A 21,114-nucleotide genomic window follows, 5' to 3' on the forward strand; every position below is an offset into this window, starting at 1 on the left:
CCCCCGGGTCTTAGTTTGCCTACCCATGTTCTAAAAGGTGACAGAACTAAGCATCATAAATTGGGGGATTCCTGCTTCAGGAGAAAGGGCAGAATTAGACTGAAACCTCTCAAAAAGAAAGAGGAAAGCAATGGGAGATTGATTCAGGAATGAGAGGAAGTCCTCAAAAGCCTCATCGCTCCTCATCCACAAACCCACCAAGAATAAAGATCAGCAACAAGGGATGGTTTTCTCTTTTAATTAGTCATGTTAAACTAATGACCACCAGGTCGCTGTCTCGGAGGAAACAACAAAAGGCACACACACAAAAGAAAAAAAATCAAATCAGAATGCCTGAGAAAACAATTCCAGGTTAGGGAAGCAACTTGAGAGACACTGCTGGGTGTTTGAATGGTGGAAAGGCCCTCACCCGTCTCATGCCTTCTGCTGCCTTCATTGGACGGCTTCTCTTTCTTGGCCCAGGAGGAAAAAACAAAACAAAACAAACAGAGGTGGGCGTAGTCTGAAGCCTGATGAGAAGAACAGCAAAGCTTGGCCCAACGCAAGGAGAGGACCTCAGCCTAAGGGAGCAGATCTGCCCCAAGAGGTCAAGGCTTGGCACTAATGAGGCTGCGCCTGCTAGCTGGAAGAAACGGTTAAAATGAAAAACATTCTCCATTTCCCCAATGAAAATCACATTGAGACAATGGTGGGAGAGAGATCGAGGAAGGGAGCTTAGGAGAGAAGCCATCTCCTACCTCCTCTGAACAGTTCGGAAGCCTTGCAGCAAGATGCCCATCTGTCTTCCCCGCTGCTCAAGCAAAGGACTAGATTCTCGCTAGGGCTGGAAGAAGGAAAGCCAGGAGGTGCTGGTGAGGACCCTTTTCCTCGCTACAGCAATGTGCAAGGGAGACTTGCTACAGCAATGTACAAGACTGGTCTCCGCTGCTGCTGCTGCTGCTGCTGCTGCACTACTTGAGAGCAGAGGGCTGCCATGCTTGTTATAAGGGCATGCTGGAGTGTGGAGGGGGTAAGGTGGGTGCCCTTCAGGTCAACATCCACCTGGTCCAAGGTGCCTGTTCCAGCAGAACGTGCCTCTCTCTTCAAACCCTTCACTTCCTTGGCACTGGAGGTTGTGCAATGCTGCTTCACTTTGGAGTCAAGTTTTCTGGACAGAAACAAAATGCTTATATCGGGGGTTGGGGGTGGAAATGAGCTAGTGCAGATGTGCCGACAGCTCTGACACCCTGGTGACCGGGGGACGCAGCAGGCCCACTGTTATTTGCAACCTAGGCAGCCTTTATACGCTTGGGACACACGTTATAAATATAAAATCATATCTGCTACAAACAGAAGACTTATATTGTACATCTTTTACCCATATACACAAGAACACAATATACACATAATGCCTTGGAGGAATGTCATTGTCACAGAAAGGATTTCCTTTTCGAAGCACAGCTCCCCCTCCGACGCTCTCCGGTTCAACACACACAGTAGATCAGTCAGTCAATCAATCAATTAATCAAGTCAATCAATCAAGTCAATCACAGGAGGCGTCCTATCACTTGTGTCATTCCCAACTGTGCGTGGACAAGACAGCCTTTGAACACATACGAGCCCCCGTATGCAGAGAGGCGCGATTGCGCAGGAGTGGAGTGTTACGCGAGTGTGTGTGTGTGTCTCTTGTTAACCTTTTGAAATGGTGCACTTCTTCAGACATGTGGAGTGAAGCTAAGCCCTGAGAGCTTCTTGTGTCCAACGGCACTGCCATCCCCTGGGCAGGACTCTTTGTAAGGCATCTTCATTGGGGACTTTGATTGAACAACATCTGAAGAAGGAGAAGAAGAACACAGGCCCAGCTGGGAGTGTGTGAGTGTGTCTGTGCTTAGGCGGGTTAACAAGAGGCTGCAAGGCTTAGATGACCCACGCTGGAGCTTGGAAAGGCAGTCAGAGGCTCAGTTTATTCTTACAGCCCCTGCCCGCCCACCCTGCACCCTGGGCTCAGGTCACCGTCACAGCACAGGACACAAATGGTAGTTTGAGTGGCACATCCACGCACAGAGTGGTAGGCAGGCACACGCAAAAGTTAAGACAGAGGTCCAATGTGAGCTTTTTACAGCAGAGTGGCTCCTGGTCAGTGGCTCCGAGGACTCGGGTGATGCAATGCCACAGTGATTGGGATCGGGCCAGCATGATGGGGAGCAGAGGCGGATCCCTGGCCCCTATCGGCGGTAGTGATTGGGCGCATCTGCAAACATGTACTTGAGTCTGTAGGCTTCGGCGAGGAGGAGTCCAATCTCTTCGTTGCCCCAGTGTATCGTGGGAAGGTTTTGTAGCAACATTAGAAGGCCCTGAAATTAAGACAGAAACTTGGGTACGCAGAAAGAAGCAAGATGTGGCTCTTGGTTTTTTGTGGTTTTTTTTTTTTAAAAGCAAAAGCCCTTTTTGTTCTTTTGTGGTTTCATGTGTTGAGATCTCTACAGCTATGGCAGAAACCTTTATCTGTGCAGTCTTGTTTCAATTAAGTATAAATCACAGCTACTGATTTACTGATTTTCACTTTAGGGGGAAAGAAAAAGTGGTGATTTTGACAACAGGCAGGGGAGAATGTAGTATATTTCAAATATCCAAACACAGAATACTTGGGTCTTCCTCTAACAGGCGACGCACTAAGTTTACTAGATCTCCCAGTCAGGGAAAGCATTTTTTTAAAAAAGCCTGGATCTCTGGATTGGGAAATTTCATACACCTAATTACATGCCAGAGATTTCGTTGCTCATGCTGCCATCTGTTGCCTTACTCTAGACAGATACATCCTCAAGCAGGATAATTATGTGGCATCCTTTCCCAAATGTAGCTGCCTTCTGAAGATTTACCTGGAAGTCCTCTTCATCCAAGATCTCTTTCCTCCACTTAATCAAGAATGCAGCGCAGACATATAAATGGAAATGAGAGAATCCCTCTGGCTCAGACTGGGGAAAAAAGACACTTGGGGTTAAAAAGAATGAAATTAGCATGGATTTTTTTTTCATGGCTTCTCCCCAGTTTTATGGGGCTGTATGGATGTGACAGAACTCTTTTATGTCTTCACATGAATATGCTGCCACACAAAAGCCGGTTTGTAGTGCCTGCTCCCGTATAAGACTTTTTCTGGGAGAATCCCTACTGAGCACCATTCTCCAACCACAAGGCTGGACAGTAAACAAGCCAACCCACCCGTACCTGGTAAGTGTCCCAAAGGCGGATGGTGCAGCGAAGAGGAAGCTCCCGCATCAGTAAGTTGTTCATCCAGCGGAAGGCGAACTGCAGGTATTCCACTTCATACTTCCTAAAGTGATTGTGTACCTGCTCTGAAACAGCACATGCCATTTACACGGCTGAATATGGAGTGTGGCTCATACGCCGTGTCTCAGGAAGCTCCACTTTCAGCCACAGTCTCTGTTCCATCCAACCAAATCCCTCCCACATAACAAGCCCACGCCAAATGCCTCCCGCAGGCATCATTCAGATGCTTTAGCCCCCTTCTTCTGATGAATCACATATTCTCTTGTGTGCCTCTCAGCTCATGGCCTCTCACCCACCCCCTTTCCCCCACAGTGTCCCATTTCCAACATCCCTTAATGGCATTAAGCTAACAAATTTGACCCCCTGGTCTGACTACCATCTAGCCCTGCCGCTTGGCTAAAGAAGCTTCCAGAAGCCTGCTTTCCGCTTCGTGCATTCCGCCCTCAACGCCGATGTGAGCCCACAATCGTTGCAACTCGGTTGGAGATGTGAACAATTAAGAACTTGGCAAGTTCGACTTCCCCTCTGGTAGCCTGAATTTCACCTACCATCGATACGGCTGACAAGTTCCTCCAGTGCTTTGACTTTCTTTTGGATCCCCGGCTGTGCAAACGTGTAATTGTCCTGCAGCAAAACACATGGTGAGTTTAAGAGGAGCAAGTCCAGCAGATACATGCGCCATTGTTTCCCTTAGCCCAGTGTCGTACACGGTGGAAATGCCTTCTGAGGGCAACAAGAAATGCCAAGAGGTGGAACCTGGGACCTTAGACATGCAACTTTTCCTCAGCTAGGAAACACAGGTGCTAGAAATCTCCTGCAGGGTGAAAGAACCATTTGGATGGGAGCAGTGGTTCCTGAAGGAGAAAAAATAAAAGTGGGGGCAGTGACAACCATTTTTCTCTCCACTAACAAGCCCATTTTCTGAGGAGTTTGTTGAAGTAACACAGCAAGATAAAAGGAAGGAGAATGAGAGAGGCAAGGCTGATTTGGTTTGGGGGCAAGTCTGCCTGGAAAGCTCCATTCCTCATTAGAAAGTGAGGAAGCTCTTTTCTGTTGGCAAGCGACCTCTAGATCTACAAAGAAAGGGAACCATTACAGCTTCAGAAAAAGCCATTTTGAGGTGGAAACATGCCCAATCATATGAAGGAGGAAATCTATGCCAACGTTTGTGAGAGCTTGAGGAAAACGACGCAGAGCTCACAGAGCAAAATTTCATTTGGATGAATACATAAATATGAAAAGGACGCAGGAGCCTTTAGCTTGAAGCCTACTGGGAAGGGGGAATCTTCAATGAAAATAAAGGAGAAATAAAGGGAGGTGTCTTGGGCACTACTGAGGAGTAGGCCAAGGAAGGAAGGTTTAAAACAGGGATGGGGGATCTCGGGACCAGGGCTAAAATATGGCCCTTCAGACCTCTATGAGGCCCTTGAGGTTCTCCCCAGACCACACTCCTCACTGGCCCTATGGCGGACCCTCTTTGAGTGTTTTTGTCTGGCCTGGATGCATCCCTAATAATCCCTAAGCAATAATACTTGGTGCTTCCCTGGATGGAGGATGGGGGGTTGTGTGAGTGAGTATAGAAACTAGCTTACTATACAAAGGTAAAAGTCATGTTTGGATGCTCCTCCTGAAGTGTGGGAGAAGGAAACATGATCGGGATGATTGATGGGGAATGCAAAGACGGAGTTATCAAAAGTACGGAGAGATGCAGAGAGGCAAAATAAGTGGTGCATAAGAGGAAACTCCTTACCTGTATCCCATCTAGCAGTTTGCTCATACACCAAAAGCTGTCTGCTTCAATGCTCCGCATCACATCCTGAGACAGGTTTGTTACATCAAAATTTTCCACATCTTCTTCTGAAAAACAAAGGGAGGCAGGCTTTGGGGAGAGAGCAAGGCCTAGGGATTTATTTATTTTTTAATAGCTACCCCACTCTTATTTATTTACATCTCACCTTTTCTTCCAAGGAGTTCAAGGTCTCTTACATGGTTCTCCCTGCCCCCCTCATTTAATCCCCACAACAACCCTGTGAGATATGTTAGGCCGAGAGTGAGTAACTGGCTCAAAGCCCCCCAGTGAGCTTCATGGCCGAGCGGAGATTCAGACCCTAGTTTCTCCCAGGTCCTAGTCTGACACTCTAACCCAGGCTTCCTCAACCTCGGCCCTCCAGATGTTTTGAGACTACAATTCCCATCATCCCTGACCACTGGTCCTGCTAGCTAGGGATCATGGGAGTTGTAGGCCAAAACATCTGGAGGGCCGAGGTTGAGGAAGCCTGCTCTAACCGTTCTGTACCTGAGGAACCCAGATGTTGTTGCACTACAATTCCCATCATCCCTAGCTGGCAAGGCCAATGGTCAGGGATGATGGGAATTGTAGTCCAACAACACCTGGGGATGCAAGGTTGAGAAAGGCTACACCACACTGGCTCTCTTCAGCTGCAAAGGCTTGCAGAGTGGCCTAAAGACTATATGCAGGGGGGAAGCAAACTCGGGTGCTTATGTTTCAAGTAACATAGAACCACCCTGGGATCTTTGGATAAAGGGCAGTATACAAACTTGGGGGGGGGATTAATCATTGCTACTGACCAGCTGGGATGGAAACAGTTCTGGGAGAGGAGCCAAAAGGAGCTGGTCTCTCAGAAAAGCAATGAGGTGCCCTGCTTCCCATCTCTGCTTTTGCCACAGCCTGATGAAATGCTTAATGCCAAATGCGGAATATCTGTCTTCTTTGCTTTTTAAAAAAGCACATATGAGCTGCCAGCTGAGAGCCACCCAGAAGTTTGATCCAGAGTTACAGCATGATCCTGAAGGAAAACCCTGAGTCAAGGGAAAGGTGGAGGACACGGGCCAGTAAGGAGGCTAAGAGGGGGTTAAAAGCTAGGTGTGAGCTGGAAGTGGGGTGGAGTCAGTGTATATAGGGAAAGGGAGGAGCAAGATTTTGAAAAGGGAGGGCTGAGACTCAGGTGGTATCAGAGTGCTGCAGCTACAATTGGCTAATCCCAAGGTCAGAGCTGGAGGCTGAGGAGCCAGACACCACGCAACTGCATCCTGACAAGACAGCAAGAATGGCACTTAATGCCCCTTGGGGAGACAACTCAAAGTCTTGCGGGATTTAAAGTGGGGCACACAAATAGTGCAAGACATTAACTGGGCTCAGTCTCCCCTGAAATGTGCCTGCATTCCTGTTTATTGGAATACCTCTGTTCAGTCGTTGGGATGAACCAATCTTTCTGCATCCATTAACTAAGCTCAGGCAGGGAAACCCCTGCTAAAATGAAGGTGGGTTTTCCTCTCTTTTAGCAAGGGATTCTTGAATCAAGAAGAGGTCTGCACTGGAATCCCCTGATAAAATTGGGGGGACACACCTTATAAAGCCCTAACTCCAAAGCATCTTACACCTGATGTTGTTGTGATGTCAGGTGATTGACAGGTGGGCTCAACAGACCAAGCCTGATGAGGATCTGGCCTATGAAGCCTAAACGGTTTTTCACCCTTTTTCCAGGGACCCCAGATATGGAACTCTGTGATGTTGAAATGCCACCTCCTCAAACATGTACCCTCCAGGTCCAGGTTCACTGTGACACGCAGAACTCACATGGTCCTACCTGTGACCAAGGTCGCCCTAAGGCACACAACAATATGGCTTCCTAGAGCATTTTGTACCAGCAATGGTCAAACCAATTCCATCATCACCATGATGGAAGCTCCAACTCAAAAGGTGGACAGAATGGAGGGCACAATAAGTTCACAGGGACAGCTCTGCTGCCAACTTGCAAATCTCTTTAACACACTAATTCTGCGCTTGTCATCTCTCCCACACTGGTAATGAAGAAAAGTGAGACAAGCCTGGGCTGCTGATAGGGGGAATATGGACCAAGGGTCAGGATGGCATCTGTGTATATTCGCTCTTTCAAACAACAGCCATGGAATCCGGAGAATCTGAACTTTTATTTCCAATAAAAGACAGAGAACCTACAACTCTCACCATCTGACCCTCCTAAATTTCAGATGCATATGGGCTTGGCTCAATGTTATTGGGGAAACACACTGTAGGTGTTCAGGGGCTCTCTTTTTTATTACTTCCCATATTCCAGGATTGTAGTGTGGCATTTATGACAGGTTTCCAGCCTGAGCCTTGATGAGTCATGATTACAAAGCAAAATCTGGAATGCTACGGTCAGTTCCTGCTAAAGGCATAAAGTCTAATCACATGTGATTATTATTTTTTTAAGGCTCATGAGAACTCCTGGAGTTACATAAGTTTCTGGAAGTACCTGATAAAAGCTGCATATACCCGATAAAAGACAAAGAGCTGTACATAGATCAAGTTTTACAGAAATAACTCTGGAGTGCATAGGTCTTTCTTTAGAGATGAATGAGGCAGGTATAATCTTCCCTTTTTTTCACTCCTCTTTCTATATAAACCCTTCTCATGTTATGGTTCTAAAGACAGACATTATATTCAGCAGCACTGCCCAGTTCTGATTCTCAACAGGGCTGGTCCCTTTCCCTTCCACATTCTAAGTTCCAATTTTCCATTTCATGCCTGGGAGTGGGGTGGGAATGTAGGCTAATGGTAGTTGAAACCAAATTCTAATGTACCCCCTTCTCCCAAAAAATATATCCAAACAAACCAATATGTTGAAACGCCATACCGAAACGATACTGCATCCTTATACAGTGGTACCTTGGGTTAAGTACCGTATTTTTCGCCCCATAGGACGCACCGGCCCATAGGACGCACCTAGTTTTTTATGGGGGAAAATAAAGGGGGGGAATTATTTCCCCCCCAGGTGCGGGGCTGGGGCGGGGGAAGCCCGAGCTTCCCCCGACCCCAACCCCCAGAACAGGCTGCTATCCGCTAGCCGTGGGAGAGCCGTGCCACTTGGCGCGGCTCTCCCACGGCTAGCGGAGCGCTGCGCCAAGCCCAAAGCTTGGGGCGTGCTGAGCTCAGCGCGCCCCAAGCTTCTGGGTGCAGGCAAGCTCTCCGCTAGCCGTGGGAGAGCTGCGTCTCCCACGGCTAGCAGATAGCTTCCTGAAGCCTGGAGAGCGAGAGGGGTCGGTGCGCACCGACCCTTCTCGCTCTCCAGGCTTCAGCGAAAGCCGGCATTCGCCCCATAGGACACACACACATTTCCCCTTCATTTTTGGAGGGGAAAAATTGCATCCTATAGGGCGAAAAATACGGTACTTAATTGGTTCCGGAGGTCCGTTCTTAACCTGAAACTGTTCTTGACCTGAAGCACAACTTTAGCTAATGGGGCCTCCTGCTGCTGCCACACCACTGAGGCATGATTTCTGTTCTCATCCTGAAGCAAAGTTCTTAACCCGAGGTACTATTTCTGGGTTAGCAGAGTCTGTAACCTGCCTGAAGCATATGTAGCTTGAAGCGTATGTAACCCGAGGTACCACTGTACATTTTTAATAGCAATTGATTTTGTAGTTACAGAATTGGAATTGTTTTTTAAAATAGAGTTCCAAATTCTTCCTACTTTTTAAGGGCAGGATTCAAGCCAGAAATTGACATTCCTTGTCAATCAAGACCTATTGCTCCCCACCCCCCCTCTTGCTCCATCCATCTGTGCAAGCGTTCCGTGGTTTCTCTGATGCCAGGATACAAGTGTCAAATCCATTAAAAGGCAGCAGAGGAATACAAAACTGGCCACTCTCTGCCTCAGTGGTGGCTGCCTTGCTAATGGATATCACAGAACGTCCCTAGCAAGAGATGCTTTGGCTGGCAGCGTTGAACAGGAGGTTACGCTTCACCCATGATTCTTTTGAAAAGCCAAGGACAAGCCATTCAAACCTCCTACAGTGTTAAGAGCTACTGCTGAGCAACTGGCCTAGTTCTCTGGTTCAAGGAATTGAGGGCTCTGAGCCCAGGAAGGGCAGCTGCTTTGGGATGCAGATAGGCAGGCACCGAACTCTACAAGCTGAATTCAGAGCAGGATTTGTGAAAGTCGGCTTTGGGCTCTGGTTTCTTCCATTAGAGTTCGCAGCCCCATGGGAGTTAGTTTTGGAATGGATTAGCCTCTATTTCAAAAAATAAAATCCTTGCAGGAGGAAATGCCTTCAGCTATTCCTTTAAATGGGACGCGCGTGGTGCTGTGGTGTAAACCACTGAGCAGTTCAAATCCCTGCAACAGGGTGAGCTCCCGTTGTTCAGTCCCAGCTCCTGCCAACCTAGCAGTTTGAAAGCACATCAAAGTGCAAGTAGATAAATAGGTACGCTCTGCCGGGAAGGTAAACGGTGTTTCCATGCGCTGCTCTGGTTTCACCAGAAGAGGCTTAGTCATGCTGGCCACATGACCTGGTAAAACTGTCTGCGGACAAGCATCGGCTCCCACGGCCTATAGAGTGAGATGAGCGCTGCAACCCCAGAGTCACTCGCGCCTGGACCTAACTGTCAGGGGTCCTTTACCTTTATTCATTTAAATAAGCTGCCCTCCTCCATAGTCTTAGTTACTCTCTAACCTAAGAAGAAGGCATTTTAATCTGGAAAGTCCATTAGGATAAAATGTTTTTTAGAAAGCACGTTTCAGTAGCTAAAATGCAAGGTTTCTAGACATCCATATTTTTCACACTTTCCAAGCGGTTAGATGGGAGAGCCATGATAGGATCTTCCATTTTATTTTTACTTACGCGTGACCACATAGGGATCTTCAAATTTGATCTACGCAGTGGTGTAGGAAGAACGGAACTTCAATTTTGCCCTCCTGTGCTGTTTTGCTTATCTAAATCAGCTCCGGCCCCAGCCACCTTTTGCCTTTCTTAGGAAAAAATAGATACACTACTTCTGTTTGCCCCTGCTGTAGGGCAAACAGGAAAACAATGATGAAGGAAAGGGCTAAACACTCTTTCTTGCAGCTGTCAGTGAGGCCACTGTGGTGAGGCCCTACAACCTATTTTACAGGGCTGAGCCAAGGTATTTTGTTACCTGTTGTGAAAGGCAAGATGGTGCCAGCTTCCCATTCCATATACAGAAATCAATTGGGTGGGCAGCTAAATTTTCCTTCCAACACTGGCGATTTGGATAGCATATTTCACTGCACTTGAAGGTCAGGACAGGGTGTGTGGCTACAGAAGAATATAGCTGGGGAGGGGGTTCAGGGCGAATAGCCATAGCTATCAACTTACAGATTTGAAAATAAGGGACCAGCAGCCTCGAAAATAACGGATCAGTAGCCCAAATAAGGGATTTTCAAAGCACAGGTATGTTCAACTTCTGAGCCCCTCCAAGCCAAAGGCAGAAAGCCCAACCAGCAGCCAAATGAAGCCTCAAGCGGTGGTTCCCACAGTGCAGCAACCCAGCAAAGGGGATGCAGCAAGGAAAACCACCGTCACCTCTCCGCTGGGAAGCGCTGAGCAAGGGCGAGTACCCAGGCAACGTGGCCAATTTGATCGGCACAAGGCATGCAAGCTCCACCCCTCAGTCGTTCTTAGACTCCTTATTGGGTGAGCAACGCAGCCAAGCAACACAGTTGGAGCCTCCCTCCTCCCTGGCTGGCAGGGAGGGAGGGAGAAGAGCTGCTTCCTTTGAAACCCAGGAAATTTAAGGGACATCATCAATAAGGGACAGCAGCGGGACACGGCGCTGGGATAAGGGAGTTTCCCACCAAATAAGGGACGGTTGACAGCTATGCGAATAGCTGAGGAAATCACCTGAGGAGGCTGCCTTGCCTAACGGTAGGACTGGCCCTGGAACAATGAGTAAAACTGGAATAAGTTTGGTATGGTGTGAAGGAGCAACGGTATTATTGATTCAAGAAGCAACATAGGAGTGTCAGAAGCTGCCTTATATAGAGGCAGACTATTGGTCAATCAAGTTCAGTAATGTCCGCACTGACTGGCAGCAGCTCTCCAAGATTTCAGACAGGGACCTCTAACTAGCCCTATCTGCAGATGTATGGGATTAAACTTGGAGTCTTCTGCACAGAGATGCTCTATGGCAATAATGTGTAATAGCCCTGCCAGCTATTTGGAGCTGAAAGTATTAATTGCTGTAGATGGAGGGCCACAAGCTTTTGCCTTTACCCTCAGACCAATACCTCTCCCAAACACCACCATTCCAGCTTCAGGGTGGGGGTGGGAGCCATCACTGAACAGCAGGAAGGCACCAATGCTGTGGCAGCCCAGCAGCAAACAGCGTATGAGGCACATTAGGGTAATGGAGATGGCAGCAGGCGACTAACTGGCAATGGCAGTCAGGGAAGGAGAGATGGGAGATTCTCCCAGGCAGCCCACCCTGAGTCTTTGAAACGCACATTGTCATCAACACTAATTGCAGCTTCACGAAAAGACTCTGCAGACTCTCAAAAGCGTAACAGCTCTTAAACAGTTTCTTACCCATCAAAGGTCTGAAAGTTAAATCTAGCTCTAAGCAATTAGTGTCGGCAGTGATGATGGACTGTCTTCACATAAAGAGACCCCTCCGCTTCCCCCATCAAACCTGAAAGGAAAGCGCCATTCACCGCAACCAGCCTAGCGGCATTAAAGGAATCTCATTGAAACAGGCTCTTCCAAGTCTTTTCAGCTCCAGTTAATTTTGGACCCCAGCAGGAGAGGAGAGCCCTTTTTGCAGAGTCAAAGGGAGCAGCACTAGCTCAAGAAAGGAGTGTGGCTAAATGCATGTCTGCTGTGAGGTAGGTGGGAAGATTTAACTTGCGGCTGCCTGCCATTCAGCAATGCACTTGATCAGTTGACTGCCTTTTAATATTATCAATACAGCACTATAGGTGCCATTTTGAAAGCCGAAGCACTTGAGAGATAACATACACTATGACTTCATTCAAAAAGCCTACCACTCACTGTCAGGAGGGAAGGCCATTTTTAATATTTTCTTTTCCATCACCTAATACAGTAACATACCTGAATCAAAGCGGTCTCACAAAATTAAAAAGTTCACCCTTTGCTTACAGTTCCATGGATTAAAAATCTACTCCAATTAATATTGGCGCCCTCTGAATAATTAAAAAAGGCTCCCATTTAAATCAAAATTCTAGGGCCGAACAAACTTTGGCAACTTCACACTAGAAGGTTTATTTTAATCAGCTAAGAGACTGATTAAAATAAACATAGGAAATGACCAACAGTATTTAAGAAAACTGTCCTATTCTTTTGAGAAAAGGCTGGAGATGGTAGTAAAACCTAACAGAGAAGGATTCTGGGCAGGATGTTATTGAAAGCTGAACTTCCCCACTGGATGATTATGTGCTGATCTCAAGCAAATCACAAACTTCTTTGTTTCTCATTCTTGGTTTACACTCTATACTCTACTGTACTTAGCTTATACTGTTTCCTCTCTGTTTATTTGTGAAATAAAGAGAGCTGTCATGGTGAATGAGAGAGAGAGAATTGATGTGATGCCCTATTTCAGACTGAAATGTCTTATGGAAATCATACAAAAGCTTTTAATTTACACAGATCTCTGTGTTTGCAATTTTCAAGTTTGCACACTTAATTATCAAGTAGAACTTCGGGCATCTTAAAATTTGGTTCAATTATTTCAATGGGCAGGACCCCACAGTGGTTTAAGGGCACCTTGTTGAGTCTGGGACCAAAACCTTTGGCTGTTGCTGGTCAGATGTTCCTGCAGAATGAAGGCAGACTCAGGTTAGTAGTTAGTGCAGTGGCTAAGAAGCAAATGATCATTCTATGCCAGCAGCACACTGAAAGCACTCTAATACCACTTTAAGAGTCATAGCTTCCTCCCAAAGAATCCTGGGAAATAATGTTTGTTAAGGGTACTGAACACAATTCCTAGCACCCTTAATGAACTACATTTCCCAGGATTCTTTGAGGGGGAACCATGACTGTTAAAGCGATATAAGTGGCTTTCAATGTATGGTGCAGATGTGACTGCTGTTTCTAGCCCTTTAAGGTTGGAGTAGATTCTCAGTTGCCTTGTGACCTACTGCTGGTAAGCCTCCCCGTAGAGTGGATTAAAAATGACTGATCGGGTGGTATATTAGGTATGCATTTGATAAATTTTGTAATAAGTCTAGACAGTGCTTTTTTCTTTAAAAAATGTTTAGGGGTACTCTCATTTTGACTCAAGAAAATCACCATTTTATAGTTCAAAGCGGGGGAAATAAATACAGTAAATGGACAAAAGTACAAAGATTCACAAAATGTTTAGGGGTATGCGTCCCCCCCAGAAAAAAAGCAATGAGCCTAGAGAGTAAATAATTTTATGTACTGTAAATCTAGATATGTAAGAGTTTCATTGCCTTCTCGTTGCTATTACCATTTGTATACCTCTCTGAAAAGTGATGCTACTGTTTAAGCTTAAAAATCCTAATTGTTGGGGGGAATAAATAAAACAATTGATCGCATTACAGAGTGTTTTTCTTACTTGTCTGAAGTATATTTTTGACTTTAGCAGAACAGTTTGTAAAATTCCATAGGCTGAAAAAAATGCAAATGGGTCATCTATGAAATGGGTGGGAATGGAACTAGTTCCTTTCTGGAGGAGGGGAACTGGAATGGGAACTAATTCCTTTGTAGAGGAGGTGAAGTGGAACCAATTTATTTTTAAAACGAACTTTCCAAGCACTGCTCAGCAGTTACACTCACTTGTGGGACTAATCCGCAAGTAGGACTATGCTAAGGAGCCCCACCGCCTGACATAATACACACCAACACTGACATGGCATCCACACACCCCTGGCACCCATCTCTTTGCACAGGAGGCTCCCTTCTTCAGACATTTGTGTTGTGTGCATGGATGCCAAGAGGTAGGAACTAGCTGATGTGCAACATAGGAGCCAAGGCTATTCAGTGCAACCTCACTCTCGTGCACTGCTCTTTTGCATTGAGTATAACTTCTAAATGGTGCTTCAGAGGAGGAAAAAGTTGTACCACCACCCTTTAGGCATTCAGCATCATTTAAAAGGGTCAGGGCCGCAATACTTCAAGGACCACCTCTTCCCATATGAACCGACCCAGATCTGGCAATCATCTGATGACCACAAGAGGTCTGGGCCTTTTCTGCAGTGGCATACTCCCCCTAGGAAGGCTCGCCTGGCACCTTCTTCATATATCTTTAGGAGCCAGGCAAAAACATTCCTCTTCTCTGAAACCTTTCTATGGCCTTTTAAACTGTGTGTGTTTGGGGCGCATTATTGTTTTGTTTGTTATTATGTTATGTAATCCTTGGATGACGGGCAGTGCATAAATTTAATTAATAAATAATACACTCAATCACAACTATTTATACAGGCAAAAGCAAGGTTAAAGTTAAGTTGTGGGCTCTGGCAAACCGTAGGCAAAGAGGAAAACTATGTCTGCACAGTACCATTTCAGATTGCAGACAAGGAAATCAAATGATGGAATGCTCCCTCCATGCAAAATAAAATGGTAAAACCTTACACAGAGAAAGCTAGCATGCCCAGGAATATTACCTCCAACATGCTATGTATGATTGACATGTATTAACTTTTTTTTTTAAAATGAAGGAGCAAGCATTTCATCATGTGAGTCCAACTGTAGTCTGAAGTACTTCAGTCCACTGCAAGCTTTACTGCCACATTTATTGTCTGTAAGAACTGGGCCACAAAATAATCAAGGGCTATTTTCTCACTGCAGTATCATTGGCCAAGGAATGACATTGGTGAACAGATGATGCACACTCAAAGCTTATTCCATTAACCTATGAGACAGGGACCACGTGGCACTTTGTGCAATATGCCACTCTGGGGTCCCATCTCTCATCTAGTCCTCTGGTGTGATGTGTGGAAGAATGTCCTGACAATCTATAGGGAGAAAGACCCCCAGGAGTGCAAATAAATCACACGGTATGTCTCCAAGTCCCCTGTGCTCTGTGGACCTACACTTTCTACATTATTCTGGGACCCCCAAAGCTGGAGTGCAGCATATCAATAACCTGAGTGAAGGTAACAATCCTGAATTAACAAGCTCTGTGGCAGTAGGACCATAAAGCTTAGATAGGCTTCACACGCCCTATGTGGCTGCTGCTGTATAGCAGCATTTGTCATGGAAACAAGTAGCACATAGGAGGTGGGAAGTGATGCTGTGCATCTCCAAACGCTCCATGAACACTTGACAGGGAGCCACGGATGCTCCCAGTTCCCTAGTGCGTGTCTACTGCATCTCCAAGTATGCAGGGGATGTGTGCCACATTCCTTAACACTTTATACACACATTACATACATAGAGATGCACACACAAGTGGAGCAGCCCTTAATCTCAAGAGTCTACCCCTATCCAGAATCTCTTTCCCTTAATTCAAAAAGTGGAGGCAGTGGTTAATTAACAGATTTATTGGCTCTGCATTTAGTAAGGAAAGGGTTTTCTGCGCATGTGCTTGTTTCTTCATGAGTTTTAGGGTCCAGCTCTGGTGGAAGCTTGGATCATATGAAGCCTTCTTCAAGTGAACCAAAGTTGCATGCCGGTGTAAAATAGTGGCAAAGCATGAACTAGGATGCCCTGGTTCAAATCACAGCCTGGCCACAAACTTTCCAGGTGATCTCAGGTAAACCAGTCTCTTTGGACCGGATTCAATTAAATCATTGTGATAGTAGGAGCCAGCACAACCGAGTCCCACTAGCGCAGCAGGGATTCCCCTGCCCACCAAATCAGCTCCCTGGAGTGTTTGCAGAACTGGTAGAACAGGTTGTGGAGGGAGGAGGTGGCGACAGTTCCGTCAGACAAGCAGAAATGCTAGCATGGAGTGAGTGATCTCCTTAGTGCTACTTTGAATTCCTTGCTTAGTTTTAACCACTACCACCCCCAATATGAAATATGGGGATAATATTACTGAGCTGCAGTTGTAGGGAGCACTAAGAGCATTCTAAATCACTATTTTTAAAACCCAATAATGTTCAAGGTTTATAATATTCTGCCCTATGGTTTACACAACAGTTTATTAATTCTAAATAGATAACTGCCTTATTTAAGAATTTGTTAACAAAGAATACAGCTATAGAGGTGACTATAAATAAAAAATGTTTAGTATCTTAGAAACTTTGGTTTCAGAACTCGGAATAACATCTTAAACAGGAGCAGAAGAAGCATTTTTATTTATTTTCATTCCAGCTGCAAATGGTTAAGACATACTGATTTCTTTGCTGCTACTTTGCATTTTATACTTTCCTGGAAACAAAAACTTGCACAGAGACACAAGCCAACAATATGGTGCATTGGCTCAAAAGGCCAACGCTATGCTAGCCTGCATTAACAGGAACATGGTTTCCACACCTCAAGAACTCAGCTTCACTCCATTTGTCACTGTTAAGGCTTCATTTGGAGTGCTGTGTTCACCATAATGGATCACAGTTTAACAAAGGCGTTGAGAACTTGAAAATGTTTCAGCTACGAGAAAGCGCTAGAAAGAACACTGAAAAGAAATGAAGCCATTTTCCTTTTACAGTCTTTTCAGACTACTTAAGCAGAAAGCCTGAGAACACAAAAGAAGGTTAAGGAAAGTGGCTTGGGTGTTCAGTATTTAAGAATCTCAGAGGAAGAGGGGTAACAATTGTTCTCAAATGTTGCTCTAGTGAACAGGAGAAAATGAGTAAATTACAAAGCAGATCTACATAGATAAAGATATGCATGTATGCATATAACCTTCTTAACTGTTAAGGAGAGCTCTGCAATGAAATAAAATTCCCAGGGAATGTGGAATCCCTTTCTTCCAGACTTTTCAAGTTTGTCAGTGCTGTATCAAACACAAAGTATTACGTCTTAAAGAAAGGGGTTTGACTTCAACTCCCAACAACATCTAGAGGGCCACCCCCGATTTAATGGATCACCTGTTAAATTCAAAATTCCTCATGGTAGTAGGTAAAGAAATATCCTCTGTATCAGTTTAGAAGATGCCTGCCCAGAAGCTAAATCTAAGAATGTGTTGAACAGGACAAAAGAAACTGGAACGTGTAGTGTGAAAATGAACCATTAGATCAGAGGTGGCCCTCCAGATGTTGTTGGACTCCAACTCCACAGACCTCCACCCACTATGGCCAATGGTCAGGGATGAAGGGAGTTGTAGTCAAACTGTGCCTTGGAGATTTAATATCCTGGTTTGTTCCAAATCCGGTAACCAGGGCTTCTTGATTCAAATCACTTCCCGGTTTGATTCCTACAAGCATCAAGGGGAGGAGAGGTGGGGCTGCATATGTAAGCAAAAATGTTGTGCCTATCTTATTCAAACATGGCCAGTATCATCTTCTTCATCTTAATCAATGGAATCATCTATCAAAAAAACATAAATGGACCAGTTATCAGTACAAAGAGGTAATCAGCAAAACAAGGAGTTACATAGCTGTACTACACCTATGGTGGTTAAAAACCCACTTCATGGGTTGAGCTTCTAAACTTACAAAAGGCAAACCATTACTTGGAGAGCTCCTTGTCTGGTTTCATTTTCTCTGCTCAGAATGCATCTTTGTTCAGTTCACACCTCTCTCCCCATGATGCAGTAGCCTCTTGCGACAGAGCATGGGTCATAAATGTGGTTTGTCAGTGCTTTGTGAATTCAAATAGAATGGAAAACCAGCATTTGCAAACCAGCTTCAAAACATGACTTGATATCTTAATTTGGTAGCCATTTGCAAACCCTGGTTTGAGAGCCAAAGCCAACTTGGACCTTTATTATCTGCTAGGGGTTCAACGGCTACTTGTTTGCGCATGTGAGTACAAAGGCAGGGAGGTCTACCTGTCCAGAACGGATGCTACTGGCTAACGTTTGTTACTTTCAGAACAGGCTGCCTCAATTTGCTTGCTTCTACCTCTTTTGTATTGTGTCTTTTAGATTGCAAGTCTGCAGGCAGGGACTATCTTTACCTTCCAAACTCCACCCAGCACTTAGATGCCTTATTCATGATATACCACCATGGTTTGGTGTGAAATCTGAAAGTAGTGACAGTGATGTTTATGGAAGACAGACAAATGCTGCAGTTCACTTCCATCTGAGCTCCCCACTCCCCAACAGAGGCCAGCAGTGCAAAGAGCACAATCAGCATTGAAAAACCTGAGCCAAGAGTCCTGACAAATGAGGAGCTTTGGAAAATTCTCTCAAGCATATTGCTCAACACGAACATCTGTTCTGTAAGAACCTTCGACAGGTCCCACATAAAGAACCTGGATATCCAACATATGGCTCCGACAGGAGCTGAAAGGCAGCCAACAGCTTTGCAGCCGTCACTCGAGGCTGGCATGAAGAAGTGTCTAATGGGGCTATGATTGACACCACATCACAGGGCACGCTGCAGCCAGGTTAGGAGTAAATTAGTATCCGCATCTCTGGCTCACAATGTACGTGGCTGCCAGGGAGAGGAAAGCTCTTTGGACTCAGATTCAACCAACAAGCCCAAAGATCATACTGGGAACTAGCAAGTGGAGTTAACTGACACTAGAACCAGAGCCCAGCTTTCTAAAACACATAGGGCATTGCCAAAGAAAGGTTGTACTGTATTTCTTCCTGCCTTACTGGGAACGCATCCACTGCTCATTTAGACTATGACATCGCCACAGATACATATGTTGTTTTTAAAATGATCTTTGCATTTTGAAGGCATTGACTCAGCTGGCTTTGTTTACTTTCAGTTCAGCACAAAAGTGCTGAACAAAAGTGATGGCTCAGGATGCTGCCAGATGGGCAGGTACCGAGACAGCGATACAGGCAGGCAAGCTGTCATTCTAGTATTAATACCTGTCCTGTACACCAGCAGCAGATAGTTGTGCCAACCAAGGCACCAGAAAGAGGGAAAGGACAGTAGAATTTGACTTTTCAAATGTAATTCAAGAGTGCTCAGATTCTAATTATAGACACAATTAGGTGGTTAGAGCAAACTGGAAGTAACAATGAGGGTAGAAATGCATAATAGGAAGTAATTTCCATACACTACAGTGTCTCAGCTTCCCCCCACGCCACCCAAAAACAAAAGATCGAATCAATGCAACATTCTCTTCTTTATAGTACTTATTTTATTTCTTCTTCTCTTTTACATTTTCGCATCTTGCGCGGTCACAAATATTCCTTTTTTTTATAGAGACATTTTGGAGAATTTATGGGTTCTGGAGTCAGGGGAACATGGACCACACACAAAAAGCCATTAATTCTCAACTGCACTGGCATTTAATTATTGCAATTTAAAAGGGCATTAAGAGAGTCCTGATTCTTTGAATTGTTGCTTTGGGGGAAGAAAACCTGGACATTTGTACCCTTCCCCAAGGATCAGACAGCTGAATTAGGTGAGTGTTACATTTAGGCACATTTTAAGACATACAAAGATCCCTGCTGGATCAGGCCCAAAGGCCATTTATAGTTCAGCATCCTGTTCTCACAACGGTCAACAAGATGCCTATGGGAAGCCCACAAGCAGGAGCCAAGTGCAATAGCCCTCTCCACACTTGTTATTCAGATGCATTCTGCCTCCAACAAGAGAGGTAAAACAGTTATGGCTGGTATCCATTGGTGGTCTTATGCTCCACAATTCTGTCTGATCATCTTGCAAAGCCATAAAAGTTGGTGGCTGTCGCTGCATCTTGTGGGAACGAATGCCATAGTTTAACTATGCACTTCCTATATTTTGGTCCTGAATCCTCCAAGATTTGGCTTTACTGAATGACCCTGGCATCCAGTATTAAGAGAGAGGGAGAAAAACATCTCCCTATCCATTTTCTCCACACCATGCCTAATCTTATGCACCTCTATCATGTTGACTCTTAGTCACCTTTTCTCTAAATTAAGAAGCCCCAAATGCTGTAACCTCTCATCAAAAGGGAAACTGCTCCAACCCCTTGCTCATTTTGGTTGTCCTTCTGTGCCCCCTTTCCTACGCTGCATGATCCTTTTTGAGATAAGGAAATCAGAACTGCACACAGCATTTAAAGTGTGGCCTCAACATAGGTTTGCATAGTGACATTGCCGCTTTTGTTTTAAATCCCTTTTTAAACAATCCCTAATATGGAATTTGCCTTTTTCATAATGGGTTACACAATGGGTTGACATCTTAACTGAGCTATCTACTGAAAACCCAAGGTCTTGTTCTTGGTTAGTCACTGCCACTTCAGACTCCATTAGCATATATGCAAAATAAGGGTGGGGTATTTCCCCCCCCAATGTGCATTACTTTACACTTGCTTATAGTGAATTACCATTTGCCATTTTAATGCCCATTAACTCAAGTCCTTGATTCCCACCAACACACACATATCCCAACAGGCCTACCTTGCTTTTTGCTGGGCAAGATGCTGTCTGTGCTGCAGATCACTTGTATATGCATCTTTAAGGCAACCCTAAAATCTCTTCCAAAAGACCACTATCCTGCCGGTTTAGGACCTTTGGCAGCCTGCACTAGCTCAACCTGTAGGATGCTAAATATCCTCTGCAGCTGCAGCCCTGACAACTCCCATAAGCCATCCTGTCAGACAGCACTAGCTAAAACAAGCAGTGCTCAGCAATCTTTGGCTAAAACCATTGATCTGATGGGAGCATCAGACACTCCATATATAGATCTGTCCCTGGCAGAGGCCCAGAAGTGTTCTGCCATCTCACAAAGACAGCTGGGCTTGTGCAGCAAGCAAATGGTGTTCACCTTTGGAAGAGGCAGCATACAAGAGAAAGAGGAAATGCGCAGGGGACAGAGTTTGCTGCAGGTCAGTGGTCAGGCGACTCACTAGGAATCATGGAAAGGCAATTTCAAAAAGGTGAAAGCAGCCATGACCACTTGTCTATATTGTAGGGCAGAACTTCCTAGAATCCTTTCCGTGTGTCGTGTCTAAGGACAATGGCTCCATTGCCTTGTTTCGGATCTTCTCCGGTCCTTTTTGGAAGAGGGCATCCAGATGTGCCCAGTTCTCAATGCAGAATATCTCATTGAT

The 21,114-nt window shown here is 45.3% G+C and overlaps 1 protein-coding gene across 2 annotated transcripts in view; it reads right to left on the minus strand.

Moving 5' to 3' along the window:
* Positions 1–222: 222 nt before the first annotated feature.
* Positions 223–21,114, minus strand: part of TBC1D22B (TBC1 domain family member 22B) — a 40,844-nt gene continuing 19,952 nt past the window's right edge. For both annotated transcript variants that reach the window (XM_083617918.1, XM_083617917.1), the window contains exons 9-13: positions 5,018–5,124; positions 3,816–3,891; positions 3,205–3,332; positions 2,859–2,954; positions 223–2,333 (exon numbers count right to left, since the gene is read on the minus strand). In XM_083617918.1, the coding sequence (XP_083474044.1) occupies positions 2,205–2,333; positions 2,859–2,954; positions 3,205–3,332; positions 3,816–3,891; positions 5,018–5,124 (536 nt within the window). In that variant the 3' untranslated portion in view covers positions 223–2,204. The remainder of the gene's footprint in view (positions 2,334–2,858; positions 2,955–3,204; positions 3,333–3,815; positions 3,892–5,017; positions 5,125–21,114) is intronic.

This window comes from Podarcis filfolensis (genome assembly GCF_964270895.1).
Source record: "Podarcis filfolensis genome assembly, chromosome: 6".
Classification (NCBI taxonomy): domain Eukaryota; kingdom Metazoa; phylum Chordata; class Lepidosauria; order Squamata; family Lacertidae; genus Podarcis; species Podarcis filfolensis.